Here is a 19,338-nt window from a genome sequence, read left to right on the forward strand (position 1 = left end):
TCTAGATATTACGCTCAGAAGGAATTTTACATGCATGAGTTACAGATTTTCCATAAAATTTTTGTTTAATAAAATCGCAAAAAATGGTATGTAAAGGTGTGAGAAAATTCCATCAGTGAATAAATGTGTATACAAAAATTTTATTTCTACCAATTTGTAGTTAATATGACACGTTTTAAATTGGCAAACTGTAGCATGCAAATGATAGACTAAATGACTGCCTCAATGATTTGCCATCAAATGCTAATTGCATTCATTTCAAACGCGTTAGAACTGCTACTGTCGTTTTGCTGTTGAAGGCGGCAATTTGATTGATATTTGTCATTAATGTATGGTTGTTGGTTTTGTTGTTTGTTTTTATAGGTCAACTTTATTATTATTGTGCAACAGCTGTGCTTTGGAAATTTAAATCATAAAAATTGCTTATTCTACTTAATATTCAGTAATAAATTGTTATTTATGTAACATTAGACTGCATCACTCCCCATACAAAAAAAAAAAACCGGTACTGTATTGCCATTGGAATTATAAAATCTATTGTATTTCAGGATGTCCACCAAAATATTTCGGAAAAATATTAAGATTTACTTGAGCTGGACCGATTTGAAAATACCTCCAAAAATGGCGTTTTTTTGATGAATAAAAAAATAGTTTCATAAAAATTAAAAAAAAAAAATGCCCGCAAATGACAGAGCGGTTTAAGCTTAAGAAATTTGCATAAAAATATTTTTAAAAAATTGTAAAAAATTTTGAACGGAATCGTAATAATGAGATTTTGATGCTGTTTTTTTTAACCTTTTTTCAATGATTAGTATAAGGAAAACTTGAAGAACTAAGCTTAACTCTTCCGATTTAGACTTGTGAGATATTTTCTCACCCCTTTTATTTCCGTTGAAATTCCGTTGAAAAGATTTTTAATATATTTATGCAGATTTTTTAAGCTTAATCTGTTTTGTCATCTGAGTGGACTTTTTCATAAAATTCTTTAAGAAACTATTTTTATTCATAAAAAACTCCATTTTTGGAGGTATTTTCTTAATATTTTTCCGAAATATTTTGGGGACATCTTAAACTATAATAAATTTTGTAAGCCCCGCGGAAAAACCGCAACTTTTTTTTTGGTGATGCAGTCTAATGTACATGTATCTACCCGTATATTGCTATAGATACATTTTTGTCTAAATCTTTGAATAAGCAGGTATGCATTGTCCTTCACGTGCCAAAGCTTCATTCTTCACCTTCAGAACTAGTAGCACGTTGAGGATATTAGGCAGCTGTTGAAATATACATACATATATTACATTTGACAAGAATTAACAAAACCACGAACATTGAAATTGTTTAGGCACTTTTCATGAATTAATTTAGGAATTACAGAAGCCAACAATTATGTAAATTTTGTACTTCTTTGCAAATTTAAGTTTACAATGTCGTAGCTAGCAATTTAAAATAAAATACCAAAATGTCCTTCCAGTCACAATGACCGTAGACCATTGAAAAAGTCAAGACAATTCAATGTGAAAATGTCAAGTAATTAAAATTTGCCAAGAATCAGTGACGTGGATTTAATTATATGTAAATATGTACACTCTATATATGTACATACATATGTATGTATGTATGCACGTAAGTGGTTACTGAGACATGCCTCCTAGTCAATCCAATTACAGAAATGCACAAAGTGACAACATAAACACGTGATTAAAAGCAATTTGGATTTAGCTTATTTAATTGCGATATCACGCTTAGCCTCACCAAGTCACTTACATAAGTAAGTGACAGGTGGTGTGAAATGACGATAGGCGCCTAGTGAAATTCACTATACAGTCATCCGAAGATCATAACTTTCGGAGGAAATATTCGGATGGGGTGCCTAACTCGGTGAACAGCTCTCACTAAAATGTGTTGCATATCGTCGATGTTTTTGCAAAACCGCCCATCGACCAGTTGCAAAACTGTCTACATCACCGAGATTTGATAACCCTGAACTCCAGGCATCGAGATTCATGCATAAAAATCATAAAATCGGTATTAAAACAACAGATTTGTAAAATAATAGGTAGAAAAAATACCGCCTCTCAAGGCAATGCCTTCAAAGAAAAATCGTGTTTTCGCTCTCCTGTAAAATTTGAGTGCCGTAAGATAGGCGGTTTTGCAAAAACATCGACGATATGATCATTCATTAAAACTGTCACAAGACTTCACAACTGGTGCAGCCGAAAAAAGCTTAAGATTTAGATTTAAGGTTTAAGATTATGATTAAGATTAACATTAAGATTAAAATTCAAATTAAGATTAATAACAAGGTTAATTTTAAGGTTAAGAGTAAGATTAAGATTAAATTTAAATTAAGATTGATAATAAGATTAAAATTAAGGTTCAGATTAAGATTCAGATTAAGGGTGTGATTAAGATCAAGTTCTAGATTAAGATTAAGATTAAGTTTAATATTAAGATGAGGATTCAAATTATGATTTAATTCAAATTAAGATTAATAATAAGACTAATACTAAGGTTCAGAGTAAGATTGAGATTAAGTTAAACGCTCAATATTTTTTATGTATTTTATATATGAGAAATGCCCAAAAATCAATTTTTTTTTATTAGAAAATTCTGTTCCTCTGTTCAGGAGATTTCCAACAACACCCAAATGTTAATTTTAGCATTTTTTAATACAATAGATTTTTTATGGATCCGTCATTGCATTTTTTGGGACATTTAGGGGTCCTAATGTGAAGGGTAATCGACTCAGTTTGTCTAAACTGGTTTTCAGTGGTTTTTGTTTGGATTTTCGAATATGGAATAAACCGGATTTTTTGTTTGCGAACAAACCGGTCCTTTTCATTTCATATAAATCTTGGCCTCTCAATAAAAGTTTTGAGTTTTTCGATAGTTTTCAAAACTTTTTTAAGTTTAAGGGACATTCCTAAATAGTTTAAAACTATATATCCTAGGTTATTTGGTGATGAACAGTATACAGAATATTTGGCGTTTAAATATTTTCCTCGTGTTTGGTCGAGCTTCTCCACCAATCCGTATTCTGCTTCTTAATGTTGTGATACAAACGGAAAGATCTACACTTTTACTCCACCTCCGAAGAAGCTTTATTATGGCAGAAGTACACTCGGAGGTTTACCATTGTCTGCCGAGGGCCACCGCTATTTAAAATTTTTATTTTTTTTTTATGATTTGAAGATGCTTAACACGCGTTGTGAATCCACAACATAATTATATTTGAATTTGATTTCATCCAGAATATGCTCATTGCATTCCTAAACGTTTTTTGTATTAATTTATGAGTCTCATTTCCTCAAGGGTTGAGTTAAAATTGTTTAAGAACAACTCGCTGTTGGCTTGCGGCTTCTCAAGTAGCACACTGGTGTATAAATTGGTGTAAATTTATGGATTTTGGTACAAATCTGATTAAATTGAATAAAAAAAGAACATTTTGGTGTATTTGTTATTCCACCAGTATTTCTTTCAAATCAAAATTCTACCTTTAACGTTTTGGTACTATTTATTCATTGAGATTAGTACGAAAACTACACCAGCTCCTAAAATGCACCACTTTTTTTATTTGGTTCACAAATTGCTCAACGTTGACAAATGTCATTAAAATTATTCAGTCGTTTTATGTTTACCAACCAACATTTTTGCGTATTTTTATAAATAAATATATAGCCTCATTGCGAGTGTCGAGTCGAGTGCAAGTCGTATAAATATGAAATATTCCAAGTTCAATTCCTATTTGAAGTGCTACCGTAGAAAGAAAAACTTTTTGAAGAGATTAAATAACTGTGTCAAACCAATCGACAACAACTTGCAAAATGACCGACAACTATTTGGAAAGTGCGGAAGCATCAACTTTTATATTCGAGACGGAAACAATAAAAATTCTTCATTATCCGGAGAGTATATTATTTCAAAAGAACCAATTATATCAGAGACAAATGATTCAATTTCGCACGATGGTTTGGATGATAATGACGAGGTGGTGGAAAATATATATCGGGAAGTAGAGCCGTCTTCAGTAGACTGTGTCATTGATGATGTGAACATCCATATTGACTTCATGTCTAAATTGGCGGATTGGGCTATAAAATACAAAATAGCCCACTCTGCTGTATCTGAGCTACTTGTTTTATTGCGGAGCGAAGGAAAAACTGAACTGCCGAAAGATGCGCGTACGTTGCTCCATACACCGCGTAATGTGGTAATACAAACAATGGGATCCGGTTCATTCTGGTACTATGGCATTGAAAACTGCTTGCGAAATGCATTTCGTGACATAAATCAAACAATTCAAGTACTTCTCAATTTCAATGTTGATGGTTTACCCCTGTTCCGAAGTAGCAAGTTTCAGTTTTGGCCAGTTTTAATTGACATAGCCAATATGCATGAAATTAGACCAATGGTTGTAGCAATTTATTTCGGCGATTCGAAACCACCATCCAGCGAAGAGTTTTTAAGATCATATGTTGACGAGATTAATAGTCTAATTTTAAATGGAATTGAGTTTCCAAACGGCTCAAAAATATTGATCAAGATTAATGCGTATATTGCAGACACCCCGGCTCGAGCATTTATTAAATGTGAGTAAAGCTCGAACTCCATAGCATGCATATACATTCGTGTACGTACATTCCACAGTCAAGTTAGCAGATACATAGCAATAGCAATGTTAATGATATAAATGATATAATACCTAATTGTTTCTGGATTTTACAGGCGTTAAGACACACACCGCATATAACAGTTGTACAAAATGTAACGTTGTTGGAGAATTCGATCGATCGGGAAACCACATGAGCTTTCCAAGGTTAGATTGTCGACGAAGAACTCATTTAGATTTTATAAACAAAGTTGATGAAGATCATCATCTATGGAATTCAAGAATGCGACAGTTTTATCACACCCCTTTGGAGGAAATTGAAGGCATTGACATGATAAAAAATTTCCCTATTGCTGATTCGATGCACTTAATTGAATTAGGTATGTTTATTTTAGAAACATATTAGCTCAAAATTAATATTTTCCAACTAAAATCATGTTTTAGGTATTACAAAGCGATGTTTAAATGGATGGGTGAATGGTTCATATAATTTCCGTACTAAAATGCCTGCTTATGAAACGAGTACCATTTCAACATGGCTCAAATTCAGCAATGAGTGGCTGCCATCTGAAATCACAAGACAGGCGCGTGGCCTCGATACATTGTCGTTCTGGAAATCAATAGAATATCGAACATTTTTGTTATACCTTGGCCCAGTGATAATGAAAAGTTTTTTGCCAACTGAGTTTTATAAACACTTTTGGAATTTAGTTTTAGCAACGACGATATATTCATGCGAACGATATGTACAAAGTCCCGGAGTTCTTGACGTCGCTAGGAATTTGATGAATGAATATGTGGAAGAATTTATATCTCTGTATGGAAACGACTCTATCAGCTCCAATGTCCACAATTTAATACATGTTCATGATGACGTTCTGAAATTTGGATCTTTGCGAAATATTTCTGCATATCCATTTGAGAGTACGCTGTATTGGTTGAAATGTCTTTTAAAAAATGGTTCCAGACCTTTGAGTCAAGTGGCTAAACGTATTATTGAAATGAATAAGTTGAATTCCCGGCCTTCAAAATCAGCCGTATACCCCATTTTAAGCAAACAAATTGTCGCAAGCTCTGAAAGGTATGGCAGAGTAGATTTTTCAGCATTCATGCTATCAAATGACCGAAAGAATAAGTGGTTTTTGACCAATAATAGTGAAATCGTTGAAATGATATACGCGACATCAAACAGCACCACAATAAAGCCATTTGTGAGTCCGACAGCAATTATTTCACCAAAACCAATGCAAGTTCAAGAATTTTATCCAAATGAAATGAAATCATTGAACGAAGGTGTACACAATACAGGACCAAATGAAGGGGTCGAACTACCAAGCGAAGAAGAATTACTTCAGTTTCTTAAACTAAATTCAAATGAAGCAAATGGTGAGTTGTTTATGGCCATTTTATTCATAACAACGAAATGTGTCTTAACTTCATGATATTAACTATTGCAGTTTTAAAATACTATTTGGTGGGCATTTCAAGTTTCCTGAATCAAAATAATACCTGCAAACATAATAACGACGTTCTCGCATCCATCCAAGAATTGAAAAACTCTGTGGAATATCTAGGAAGTGAAGTATTTGCACTACAGGAGCTTGTAAAATCAGGGTCGGTGACTAAATTCATGAACAAGCCACGTGAAAAACGTTCCCTAATATCTGACTCGACTACAGAAGAATGGGTAGCATCTGAAGAATATGAAGGTATATCATTTCCCAGACTGCCGATCACCTCAATTGATGTGCTAAATCATTTCAATGCGGAGTTGACTGAAAACCAAAATGAGTATGTACAAAAAGCAACAGACTACATTCTATCAAAACTGGACCACGTTAAGAAAACTAAAAAACAATTCACGCGACGAACACAATTAAAATCAATGCTCTTTGCTGATTCACTTTTAAAAACGTGCACATGGAAAATAGCTGCACCAGGAAAACCTAACCGCTTTTCTTTGCTAAGTGCCATTTTAATACTATTTGTAGACGTCGTAAACCAAAATGTTGATGAAAAGATAGACTTAATTGGTACTCAAAAATACTTTAGAGATTTGCTGAAGAGAAAAAATGCTGAAGAAAAGCAGAATATGGAAGATCAAAATGCAGAAGAGATCGAGACACAAGTTACAACTAGCATGCCATTGAACGCAAATATTTAAATAATAAATCTGAATAAATTTTTTTAATTCAACAAATCAGTTTTTTATTTATTTTATATGAAGTTGTGTGCATTTCTTTCACAGTTCTCAGCAAATAAAATATGCCGTAAAATATGTTTTGGTATATATAGTCATGGCAAAAAAAATAGGGGCACGACATTTTGATTAGTTTTTGGTTTTGTTTGATTAATGATTATTATATTTTTTATTCAAAAAATAGAGCTTATTATCTAACAAAAACCATATAAGTCGGAATTTGAAAATTGTAGAAAAATTATAAAAACTCAAAAAGATTTTACAACAACAACAAACTTTTTATTACGAATGTACAAGTAGCTAAAAATTAACGTTGCTTTTTCTTAGAACTTTTTTGTCGGATTTACTTCCATATAACGAATAAACACAATCTATTTTTATATGGAAAAAAAACCGCTATACGGTCAGCAAAAAATATCAAAAATCAACGCCTTTCTTAGTTACTTGTTGTTGTAAAATCTTGTTGAAAAAAGATTTTTGTTAGATAATGAGCTGTATTTTTATAAAAACTACCAAAGGTTAAGTAAACGAAAGAAAAAGAGCAAAGCTTGTCAAAATGTCGTGTCCCTTTTATTTTTCACAATACTGTATTTCCCAACTGTGCATTGTTCGTCTTTTTTAATTGACAATGTACATTTTTTATACCAAATTCTCAAATTGAATGGTGTAAATTGTGAATATTTCTAAGTCTAAGGCAAAATAAATACACCGTTCTTTTGGCTTGGTAAATATTTTGTACCAAACTCAAGAATCAGTGTAAGTTTTCGACGACGACCATATTTTCAAAGTATTATGAAGGTAAGGCTATGTTTACAACCTAGAGTAATGGCGTTGCGCGATGCGATGGATATCGGTCGATCAAAATTAGGCGTGTATTATTTGACGAGAAATTTAAGCTATTAGCTTATTTTGTGTGGAAGTCGTAGCCAATATAGTGACTCCTTCGCCAGCATAATCGCTATCGATTAAAAAGCAGAAAGTGTTTAAAGTGTAGCAAAATTATACACGACTAAATATTAGGTTTTTTCCACACGAGCCTGCGGCTACCCGCGGGTGCCCAAAATGTCCAGAAAGCTTTCCTCACTCTAGAAAAATGGGTAATAGAGAGCGCATACCTTCCACTTTTGGATCGTAAATGTCTTCTTCTTCGTGCCCGAAACAGCCCGGACTTTTTTTCCGGGCAGAAATGTGCAAGAAGTCAATTTGAAATAACAGCTGTTGTTTGTTTACATCCGATAGCAAATTTTGTAAAATACAGAAATGGAAAATAGCACTAAAGGTTCAGAAATGTAGGTATCTGCTAATTTTATTAGCTACATATATAAGACAAATAAACATAAAATCATTGTTTACAACTGATTTCTTGATTCCGGGCACGAAAAGTAGTTTTTTGCGTTCCTCACGCTCTGGGCACTTTTGGCACGGGTTGACACATTTTTGACACTTGTGAGAGAGTAACTTGATTTTACGCTCTAATTACTGAAACAGCCCGAAAAGCGTATGGAACAAACCTATTTATAATAGGGAAGTTCACGATTTTAAGTGTAAAGTTGGCAAATGCTATTCATCGTGTACTGCCCTATTATAACTAGTTAATCGTGTATGATTTTGCTATGCTTTAAACACTTACGGAGATCTTTTTATTTGTTTCTATAACCTTTTGACAATTCATGCTGAAACCTAAGCATATTGTAGTGTATGTAATAGCAGTAGAAGAGCTGTTTTGATTTATTATGTACACATGTACATATATGTATGTATGTATGTATGGCTTTAAATATGAGAAAAGCTATTCACTTTACAAAAGACATATTTTTCATTTGCTTTCACAGCGATAAACACGAATGACTGTGTAAATGATGGCTAGTAGCGATGTTTATGTATTCTCGCTACGCTAATACGCTAGGTTGTAAACTTAGCCTAATCCTGAAACTCGGCTGGCCGCCATATTAAAGCTGTATGACTATTATTTAGCTAATTTAACAATTTCATTATGTACATTGACTCAACTATGCCACTTTATGGATATTTTCGACCCTGTTTTAAACAGCGCATCTCTTAGAAATAAAAAAATTGCCAAAAAATCACTACTTTCAAAATATAACTTTTTCCAGATTTATTTAAAATCTTCAAATCCTCATAAATTTTGAGGCGCTCGATTTTTAGAGGGGGTAGGACCGAAATTCACTCGACAGAATGTACCTCGTTTTCAAATTAGGAACTCACATTCATATATATTCGCGATTTTCATGCCTGCATATTATGAATGCTGAGATTTATAAAAAGAATTCTAAGTTGTGCAGATTAAAAAAGAGCTTCGGTGTAAATTTTATGTCTGAGTTACTTTTAAATTTGATTATTAGTAAATTTTATTCCTCGAATCTTTTCGTACTCTTCACACTCATAGGAATATATTTATGCTAGAATATGATGTAAATAATTTACCATTATGGTGTATGACTTGAGCCAATTATGAGTACGCATTTTACACCAACGGAGTTTATTTTATGTTCTAGAAACAAGAAAACTTGTATACCACTGGCATAATATATATACAGAAAATCAGTAAAAAAAAATTACGGTAGGTGTAAATAATACACGAAACAGCGGTATAACCTTTACACTGAATCGAAATAAACTGTTCAAAAACTGCGCTTAGAAATGGCATATTTTTTATATTGAAAATGTATATCACGCCGATGTAAAAAATACACAAAATATTTTGGTGTATTTTTGACTTTTGTGCTACTTGAGTTTGGTCTTACCCGTATCAAATTCTGCGTGCTATTAAAAACTTATAAGTAAACAAAAATTCTTATATTTTTATATTAGTGCTCATGAGTAAGAGTGCAATTATATATGCACATACAGTATCGGTCATATCTATAGCACGTCGATTCAAAGTGATATTGTTTGCCACTTATGTTTATTCATTTATTTTTAAGAATTTTCAATTAAAATACAGTTCATTCTCAGACAAATCCCATACAAACCCATGTGTAACAATTTGTAGACAACTACAAAAAAGTCCAACAAATTTTCAACTAAATTTCAAACTATTTTCTCAGAAGTGTTAGAACTTTTTTGAGTACACAGTTTTTTAGCCCCTTCAATTTTAGTCTGATGATGTGCAAGTTTCAAGTGGCTAAAAGTTACCGTTGATTTTTTAGAATTTTTTTCGCCAAAGGTGTTGCGGATTTCTTCCATATACAAATAAATTCAGTTTATTCATTATAATGAATATATATGGAAGCCAATGCGACAAAAAAAATTCTAAAAAATAAACGGTAATTCGTAGCCACTTCAAATTTGCAAATTATCAGACTAAAACTGAAGGGGCTACAAAACTGTGTACTCAAAAAAATTCTAAGACTTCCGAGAAAAAAGTTTGAAATTTATGTGAAAATTTGTTGCACTTTTTTGTAGCGTTCTACAAATTATTAAGCTTGGGTTTGTATTGGGTTTTTCTGAGAATGAACTATATTTTAATTGAAAATTCTTAAAAATTAATAAATAAACATAAGTGACACACAATATCACTTTGAAATGGCGTGCTATAGATATGACCGATACCGTATATACGGCTGTAAAAGCATTTACAGACAAATTGAAATAAAGCAAATTATTTGCCTTATTTAAATACTTACATAAATACATATGTATGTATGTATATGCCTAGGGTACTACTCATTGATGGATTTTATATGTCGGTCGATGTAACTATTCTGTTGCCGCTAAGAATGCGTATTTGTAGCTGATATTTTTGCTTTGATAACGAACAATTTTAATTACTTCAATCGCTCGTTTGTGTGAGTATGTGCTCGCGGGCACGTATACAGCCAATCATTGAGGCGAAGAAGTTTGTAGGTATGTATGCATGCAAGTGTAAATTATTCATAAATATACATACATACCTACATACCTACATATGTTTGTCTATATGTGCCTATATTTATATCGGCATTACGCTTGAGTTGATAAGTAAATCAAGTGCAAATACATTGTTTTGAGCGCACAATTAAAATGAAAGGAACAACAAAACAAAAAAAAAACGAAAAATAAACAAAAGCAAATATTTATGTTTAAAAATACTTTAATTGAGTACTAATGCCTGAAGTGTGAGTTTATTGTGAAACGAGAAGCTAAGTTGTTGGTTTTATGTGCCGCTTGCCGCTTGCCGCTGTCCGCTGGCTGCTTGCCACATGTGTCATTTACATATAAGCAACAATGATATTAACTACAAGAATAGTAATTATTGCACGCAATGGTTTTTATTGCGATTGTTGTTAAATGTTTAATATTTATTTTATTTTTATTTTTTATTTTTTAAATTGTGGCTTGTATGTATGTCGAATCAGCATGATAAACTTATGCTCACATAATGATTATTTAGTACAGTATTTGCTGTTTTTTCTTAAAGATAATTTTTACATAACCGTTGCTTGTAAGCAATGTAAACAAAAAGTTTTGACGGTAACAATTTATGACTAATGTAATTCATGTTTGTCTGATAAAGTGATTTATATGACCGGATATGTTATAAGTAACGCGTATTTTTCGAATTTATTACATTTAAAAATAGTTTAAATGCAAAACAGGTCTAAGTTCATGACTTCTGTGTTTTAATCAACTTTCGACTACATTCAGTTTTTTTCTTATTTATTTAAAGTGTTAAGCTTTTGCCTGTTGACACGAGTGCAGTCAAAAGTGGTTACGATATAATGTCATCTGGCGATGGTAAATTCTACTGAGCATAAGGAGTTCCCTCGATATTTTTACGTACCATTCCGGCTGCATGAGATTTGTCACCATTGTTCAAGTTCCTATTTGTTTCCATTACTCGCCTGCTTCTGAGAATTCTGAGAAGAGAAATACCTGTATTGCGCTTGCATTTTTTTCACACAAGAGCATATCTAAAATGGTCGTAAAGCATTTAATTAGACTAAAAAGAGAAAATGTGAGAAAAAAATGTTTTTCGCTGGATTAACATGGTCCTTTTCTCTTTATGTATACTAGTTGAAATTCAACCACTAAAAATAAGGGGGGTTGAATTGAGTTAAGGTAAGTGAAGTGAGTTCAGGTGGGGTGAGTTTAGATAAGTTAAGGAGAGTCAGGGTGAGTTGAGCTGAGGTGAGATAAGTTGAGCTGAGATAAGTTGAGTTGACATAAAATAATATTAGTTGGGGGGTGAGTTGAGTTCAATTTAGTTGAGATGAAATGAGGTGATTTGGGGAGAGCTGAATAAAGCGAGTTGAAGTGATTTCAAGTGAGCTGTGGTGAGTTGAGGAGAAATGCGTTGAACAACATAACATAACACAATAAAACATATCATAACGTAACATAACTTAGCATAGCATAGCATAACATAGCATAACATAACATAGCATAACATAATGTGACATAACATAGCATAACATAACATAGCATAACATATCATAACATAACACAACATAACATAACATAACTTAACATTTATTTAGTGCAGTGTCTGTATGAAAGCATACATTTTTGACGCATTTCCCCCTCATGTACTATGAATTGCATTTGTAGATATATAGATAGATAGATTCGATTTTTTCGCTTTATTTTAAACGAATTTGAAATTTGAGTAATTTTTTGCACTTCAGCTTCAAAATAGCTTTCTAATGACACATATTTCTTCCTTAGAAGTTTAGTTTAGCAGTAAAGGGGGTGTAAAGAAAACATGTTTGCCTAGTTTATACATTAAAGATCTTTGCATTTGCATACCCATAAAATATTTATTTTTTGTACATATGTATGAGTGTCTGGACGCATTTTGAAACAAAAATTTAAACTATATTTTTACACTCGTCTAACTTACATACATACGAGTACCCATCTCTTGGGTTTCCCTTTACAAGTTTGTGCCTTAAGTCTTTTGTTTGTGTTTGTGCATAGTAGTTCAAAGTATGTAGAAAACAAAAACAAATTTTTTAAATAAATAAACACTTTTACTATTGACAGGGCTACTAAGTAGAGAACGCCACGTGTATTTAAAATAACCAAAACTCTCTAAATGTGCTGCCATTTAACAAAAACAATACATATAACAACACCTAGAGCAACATTTTTTTTCATATTTGCACAACAAAAGTTCTCTTAAGCCAGTGCGCCATTGGGATTAAATAGTTGCTCCCCAGGGTAATTTAAATAATGAGGTCTGAAAGCGATTTTGCAAGAAGGTAATAAACAAACCGTAGCTAATAAAATTATGCAAAAAACTATACTCATTATTAAAAATTATATAAATTCAAAGTACTCCGACCACTAACACATATAAATTGTCAATATTTGTATTTAGAATCGATCAACGCTAATAAATATTTACAAACAACCGCAATGAAGCTAAAATGAAGTGCAAACGCTAATCAAAAGATGCCGCCGCCACCTGTCGACGAATAATGAATGAATTTCACTGGCATTTAGACTGCCGCCTGCAAGGAGCAAAAAAAGTGGGAAAGTTTGCTTTAAGTATTTACTTGCACTAGCGGCGAGTGCAGCTAAGCGAGATGAGGTAATTGTAATAAATCATGCTTATTTATTTAGATGTTTTTTGTTTTTGTTTTTTTTTTTAGCTTCGCTACAGCTGCCTGTATGTATTGCTATTGCCATTGTAAAATGAATTAAGCATGCAAAAAAAAATCTAAATTTCAAATAAATATTAGCGAAAGTCTAGTTAATAGCTAAATAAGCAGCAACAAGGTATATTTATTAAACAAAATTTAGCTTTAGAATTTTATATTTGTTTGTCTGTAGAATAGAGTGGCGATAATCCTTTTGAATGGCATGCAATTTTATTGTTTACAAACGAATCTGTGCTTTGACTGCATAACAACAAGGAAGTGCTAATTATTGTGCTTAATCTCGTAACAGCTGTACTTAAAAGTGTACATTCGAGCAATCTGTTTTTGCTCTGCTTCTGCTTCAATTACCCACATAAAGTAAATATTTGAATATTCATATTGCGAACGTAACAGGTGTTACGTTGTTTACATGGCTGTTGAATTTGTTTACTTTATTATGGTATGCATGCATATGTGTATGTGTGTATGTTACTAAAACAGATTTGAATATTCTATAGGTTATTAGAGAGTTTATTAGTTCTAATATTTTAATTTGTAAATACTCGAGTGACAACTTTTGCAAAATTGCATGGAAATATGTGAAAAGTTATTTATTATTTAGTACAGCCGGTAGTCTTATCGTCCTATTTACGTCACACCAGCAATGTATTTTTCTGATTTGTTCTGGCAAGGGGTGTTCCAAAAGTACGGTTCAGAGCATAGAAAGTAGAGAAAACAGCCGATTGTCTATGCAAAGAGATTTTTTTTCCAAAATAGCTATATTCATAAGTTAACTGCCTAAACCTTAACCCAATTCATTCCCTTACCTAAAACGGCTCGTCTCGCTTCTAGAAAGCGCATATCGGGACAAGATTGCAAATTTTAGTTACAAAATTTTTCTATGTATATGCTGACAGAAAAAATTGTTCGTTAGAAAGAATTGCGCAAAGATGTTAAGCCTTCTTTGCTTTCTCTGTTCGGTCAGGGGTTACTTAGGCAAGCGATAGGACATTTCGTCTAAAGCAGATATGGGCAAAATGGCTCCCAGGAGCCTTTTGCACTTAGGAGCCGATTTGGCACATTTAGGTGGTAGATGAGGGGTAACATCAAGAGCCAGCTTGAAGGGGTGAAGAAGAGCCTATTCAAATTTCTTGTACCCTGGCTCTCATTACTAATATATATGATTCTTTTAATGTAGTTTGTACACTTGTTTACCCTGAGCACTTACTGGCTCTTTGACGTCTTTAAGAGCCAAAAATCTGCCCTTCCCTGGTCTAAAGTAAACTTTTGACTTTAGAAAGCCATGGCTATTTTGTATGGAACCCTTGCCTATTTTTATTGCAATCAGTCGCATTATTAACTACTTCCGAACCAACTACGCTTTACAAGTCTCAGCTTGTGTTACTCAGTGTAGCAGTTCACGTCAAAAGCGATAGAAGGCACTCGACCAGTCACCCCTCCGCCTGCAACCAGTTATAGCATTCTCATCTTCGGCCAACAAAGTCACCGTCAGAAACCAGTGGCACGACTGGGAGGCTTTCTGGGGTCTGAAGGTGGGCAAACATCATGTTGCGCTCAATCTCGTGAGGCCTCCTCCTCCTTTTGGCAGCGATGTAATGAGGAGCAAATACCGAAGCTCCTTATAACGCAACATTCCTTTTGTAATACTATTTATTCTCAATGTAAATTTATGCTTACGTTGTGATTGTTCGACATCTACACATTTATTGTCAACATTTTTTCATTCAGAATTTTTTGTTAGTTAATTTTTCCGACGGGGTGGTAAGAGGATTTATTTTCGAATGAGTTTCCGTAATCCCTTTTCAAGTTTAGTTTGGAGACAAACCGGTTTCAGCGTTATGCCATTTTCAGTGTAAGTAATTAATCGTTCTATCTGGTTCGAGTTTTTATTTTTAATTTATGTTAATTTGACTTAGGGAATGTGAATTTCGTCGGTGATTGAGAATTAGATATGGCGTGGTGTTTTTTTTGTAAAAGCAGGTAATGATCGATATTTGCGTTCGCTATGTTTTTGCTGCATTAGTTTACCCCTCGGTAGATAAAAGTCTGTGAGTAGTCCTCATGTAAACTTTTTTTTCTGCAGCCAAGTATTCTTTTACAGTTTTTCCCGTTGTCAATGATGCCGCTGAGAGGGTAGTAGGCTTAACTCAGTTGAATTTAGGACAAGTGAAAGCTGGAAAAAAATTTCGGTGCTAGCCAGTATGCTCGTAGAGTAATGCCTAGGAAATCATTGCCTATGAAACCTTAGGGTTGATAAAAGGAAGCAGATAAAATATATAAACTTCGGTATCAGGTTCACTTTGGAAATTTTTCGATGAGCGAAAAGCATGCAGTTTACTGAGGTTCTCAAAATCGAGTTTTTGGCTTCTTATAACTATATTTTCCGAGCACTGAAACAGCGGTATCAGCTCATTATGGACAATACTACAAAAGTCTAAGTGCCAGCCAGTAGGGGTTGCCATCTTAATTTAACTAAACTACCTGACATAAGAAGCCCCATATTATATTAAAAAGTTGAATAAAATACGAAAAATCCTGGAAGTCTTAAACAATATCATAAGAAACCTTAAATAAAAACCAAAGATTTTTATTTTTGGATAATTGCAAAATCGTAATGCTGGATTTCCACTAGTCATTAAATGGCAAAAATGACGAATGACAAAGTCGGGCATTAAAAAACTATCGTGTCATTACATTTTTTTAAATGATATAATTTTTTTGTAATTTCAATGCCTAGTGGAAATTCGGCATAACATTTGGATTTTTATTTTTTCCCCGATCAATCTGCCGTCAAAACTATTGCAATAAATTCAATATTTGGGGTGTTGAAAGATAAAGAATTCACTGCGTATTTTTGGCAAAATAAATATTTCATTAAGTTCCTTATATTTTTCAAGACATGCTTCAATTGAAAATTTTAAGATGTTTTATCTTTGATTGAGTCCAATGTAGCTCAAATAAATTAGCGATTTTTGATAATGTATGTATGTATATACATACTTTCGACCACCTCTATAAATGCAATTTATTTATTAGTTTCGTTAAACTCCTCTAAAAAATCTATTTGCATAATAAATGTGAAATCTATAAAGAATTGCTTAATAGTTGATTGAATGGTTAAGTGTATTGAAATCAGTAGCATTTTTAACTCGTAATTTATTGCCAACATTAAAATAAAATTTGTGTTCTATATAAAATCAATGAATAATACTTAATGTCGACAAAGTAAACAGCTTTATTTATTTGCTACTAAGCAAAGCAAGTTTTAGATATATAGACACGTACATAATTGAAGCTTAGGAATTTATTATTAGATACTAGAAACTATTTGTTAGTTACTCGCGCATATTTATGTCGATAAGAAGGCAAAAAAAATATAAAATCAAATAAATCAGGTATGGAAAACCAGTAGAAAATATGCATACAAATATTTGATGACTGCAGGGCAAACAAGCGTAGAAAATGAGCTCATTTTTAGCAAATTATGTCATTTGGTCATAAATTTTTGCTTCACACCCAAAAGGAACTTAACATATGCATTAAAAAATACACCTCGCTTTGCTCTTAAGCTCTCTGTGTCGTTGTATATACACACTGCACAAATTATACCAAAAAATTGCAAACGTCTTTTATAAATTCAATAAGGTTTATAATATATGAAAATACATTATAATTATCAATTAACTAGTCTCATTCTACCAATTCCAGAGTGGTTATCTTCTTCTCCATAGAATTCTCCAATCGTAAAGAACAAGTAAAATACAGTTAAGCACACAGAAAATAACTTCGTATTGTAATTATGTACAAAAGTTTATTCACTCACCGAATTTCCGAAGCCATCTCACAAGTAACTTCACCAGATAATCTCCAATGGCATATATGTATTTTGGCTTCTTCATTCGCCAGACAACCAATCACTGGTGGTACCTTCAAACTTTGGTCCTTAGATTTTCTTCCTCTGCTGTTGATAGGGCGCAATCTGTCAAGATCACCTGATTTTCAGCAAAGTAAGTCACTAAAAGAGCTGAAAGGGTGTCAATACATGTCTCATGCCTCTTAAGTGAACCTCGCTCAACCGTTTTTATCTTTTTAATAACTTTCACTAGCGAAACTGTTTGACACAAGCTATCAGTACCACTGCAGTATTTTTTCTTTTCTTACTCCTGTTAGGTGCAGCATTGGCGGGCGTTCTCAGCCTAGCTGTCTGGTTGAGAAATTTTCATGAATCAACTCACAACTTCTAAATCTGTCTGCTCCAACACGGAATGCTGCTTAGGGAAAAACTGTCACGAATAGTAGCCATTGCATTGACCACTGCCTAATTAATACCACTCTTTCACTTTAAAAAATGAGCACCCCACCCAGCAGTTAGATAGAGTTAGATCAATAAACTCTTGCCTTCTAGAATCAACCAACGTGGAATTGTTGCCCACATACGAAATGCCTAGTCCTCAAGGCAAAATACACTCTTAAGCGGAACTGTGGACAAAATACGGTAATACGTAGGTCTTGCAACCAACAAGTCCTGACGGCAGAATCGCACAAGTTTGGTGACTGCAAAGTGGGAGGACGATATAAGACAAGCTATCAGTCTGATCGAGGTTTTGTATAGAATATGTTGACTCCACATAAGGCTTCCCGGCCAAAGGCGAGGTTGGGGTTTGGAAAATGTTCTTTTAATATTTTTTTTGGGATATGGAAAATTTTCTTTTAAATTTTTGTCTTTGAATACCCTCGAAAATTAGCAATATTTATTTTTGGAAAAGTTATATGCTATGGACTAAAATATATATATATAACTACATCCTCGAATTTCGTTCTTCTTACTTTATTAGCTTAAAAAAATTCAAACAATTAAAAGGTCAGTTCCAACACTTAATCGCCCCTGTGGTCCTTTGTTGATACTTGTTGGTTTTACAAAATTTTCTATTCCATTTAATAATTTTTTTCCAATTAAGTATATCGAGCCCTTACCACCAAAAAACCTAAGGGAGATTTTTTCAAAATTTTCTTCTTGATGCCGGAATTCATCTGCGTCAAAAATTATTATTATTTTTTTTTTGAAAAAATGTCGCTTACGTATTTTTGGCGAATAGGGCCCGATATCTTTGAAATTTCAAAGTCCTTTAAAAAAAATTCTGATGCCAGAGAAAAAAACTAAAAACGCAGTTTTGTTATATTTGGTTCCGGTATTCGTATTATAGTTTCGTGAGTATATTGATTGTTTCGTGCGTCTTGAAATTTTTTGGTTTTTGGGTGACTCTGTTCTGTCTTACTTTAGGCAAAAAGCTGTTTCTGAGATCTCGAAAAGCTTAAACAGACGGCAGCCTTGACCCCGATTATCTTGGTTTTAATCCAGATCAACTGCAGTTAATTCCCGAGTTGATCCGGATCAACGCTGCCGTCTGTTTATGCTTTAAGACTGAAAAAAAATTAAAAATCTCGTCTAAACTTAAAACTGTATTTTCACTAAATAGAATCAGTTTTAGCTTGCTACTACGGGTCAATATCTCGAAGGGCTTCAGTGAGTGCAATTAGTTTGTTAGACCCAGGAGGAATAAGGTAATGAATTTCTTGTACGTATAGGGCACCCATGCAAATATTTTTAAATTATCGAGCTCTTTGATTATTAAACAGAGAAAACTTTAGAAATACTTGGCGCTCACACCTGTGGAGTTAACTATCAAATCAAATTCTAAATAGTTTTACCAGCTGTATTCCATTGTAGGTTTACACTAGTACCTATACACAAATGGATTTGTATGTATATGTAGGTTGTGTTTACAAATGTATATCGATGTGTATATCGTTAAATTGAATACCATTAGTCAATTAAGTCGTTGCAAGTTAGTAAGTAGTTAGTAATCATTGAAACAATTATAACATTTCTACACATATCTGAGCATTTTATAACATATTTA

The 19,338-nt window shown here is 33.1% G+C and overlaps 1 protein-coding gene across 1 annotated transcript; it reads left to right on the forward strand.

Moving 5' to 3' along the window:
• The first annotated feature begins 3,531 nt into the window (after window positions 1-3,531).
• On the forward strand, window positions 3,532-6,776 carry LOC118747578. The gene is made up of 4 exons (XM_036481629.1): window positions 3,532-4,592; window positions 4,729-4,992; window positions 5,057-5,998; window positions 6,070-6,776. The coding sequence occupies exons 1-4, from the start codon at window positions 3,722-3,724 to the stop codon at window positions 6,774-6,776; spliced, it is 2,784 nt and encodes a 927-aa protein (XP_036337522.1). The 5' UTR covers window positions 3,532-3,721.
• Window positions 6,777-19,338: the final 12,562 nt, after the last annotated feature.

The sequence above is a fragment of the Rhagoletis pomonella genome, unplaced genomic scaffold (assembly GCF_013731165.1).
Source record: "Rhagoletis pomonella isolate Grant_MI unplaced genomic scaffold, Rhpom_1.0 Rhpom_scaffold_00012, whole genome shotgun sequence".
In the NCBI taxonomy this organism is placed as follows: domain Eukaryota; kingdom Metazoa; phylum Arthropoda; class Insecta; order Diptera; family Tephritidae; genus Rhagoletis; species Rhagoletis pomonella.

Coding starts and splice junctions, on each gene's coding strand:
- LOC118747578 (XM_036481629.1), top strand. CDS start 3,722: ATGAAATATTCCAAGTTCAATTCCTATTTGAAGTGCTACCGTAGAAAG. Junction 4,993..5,056: donor GATGCACTTAATTGAATTAG/GTATGTTTATTT, acceptor ATCATGTTTTAG/GTATTACAAAGCGATGTTTA. Junction 5,999..6,069: donor AAATTCAAATGAAGCAAATG/GTGAGTTGTTTA, acceptor TAACTATTGCAG/TTTTAAAATACTATTTGGTG.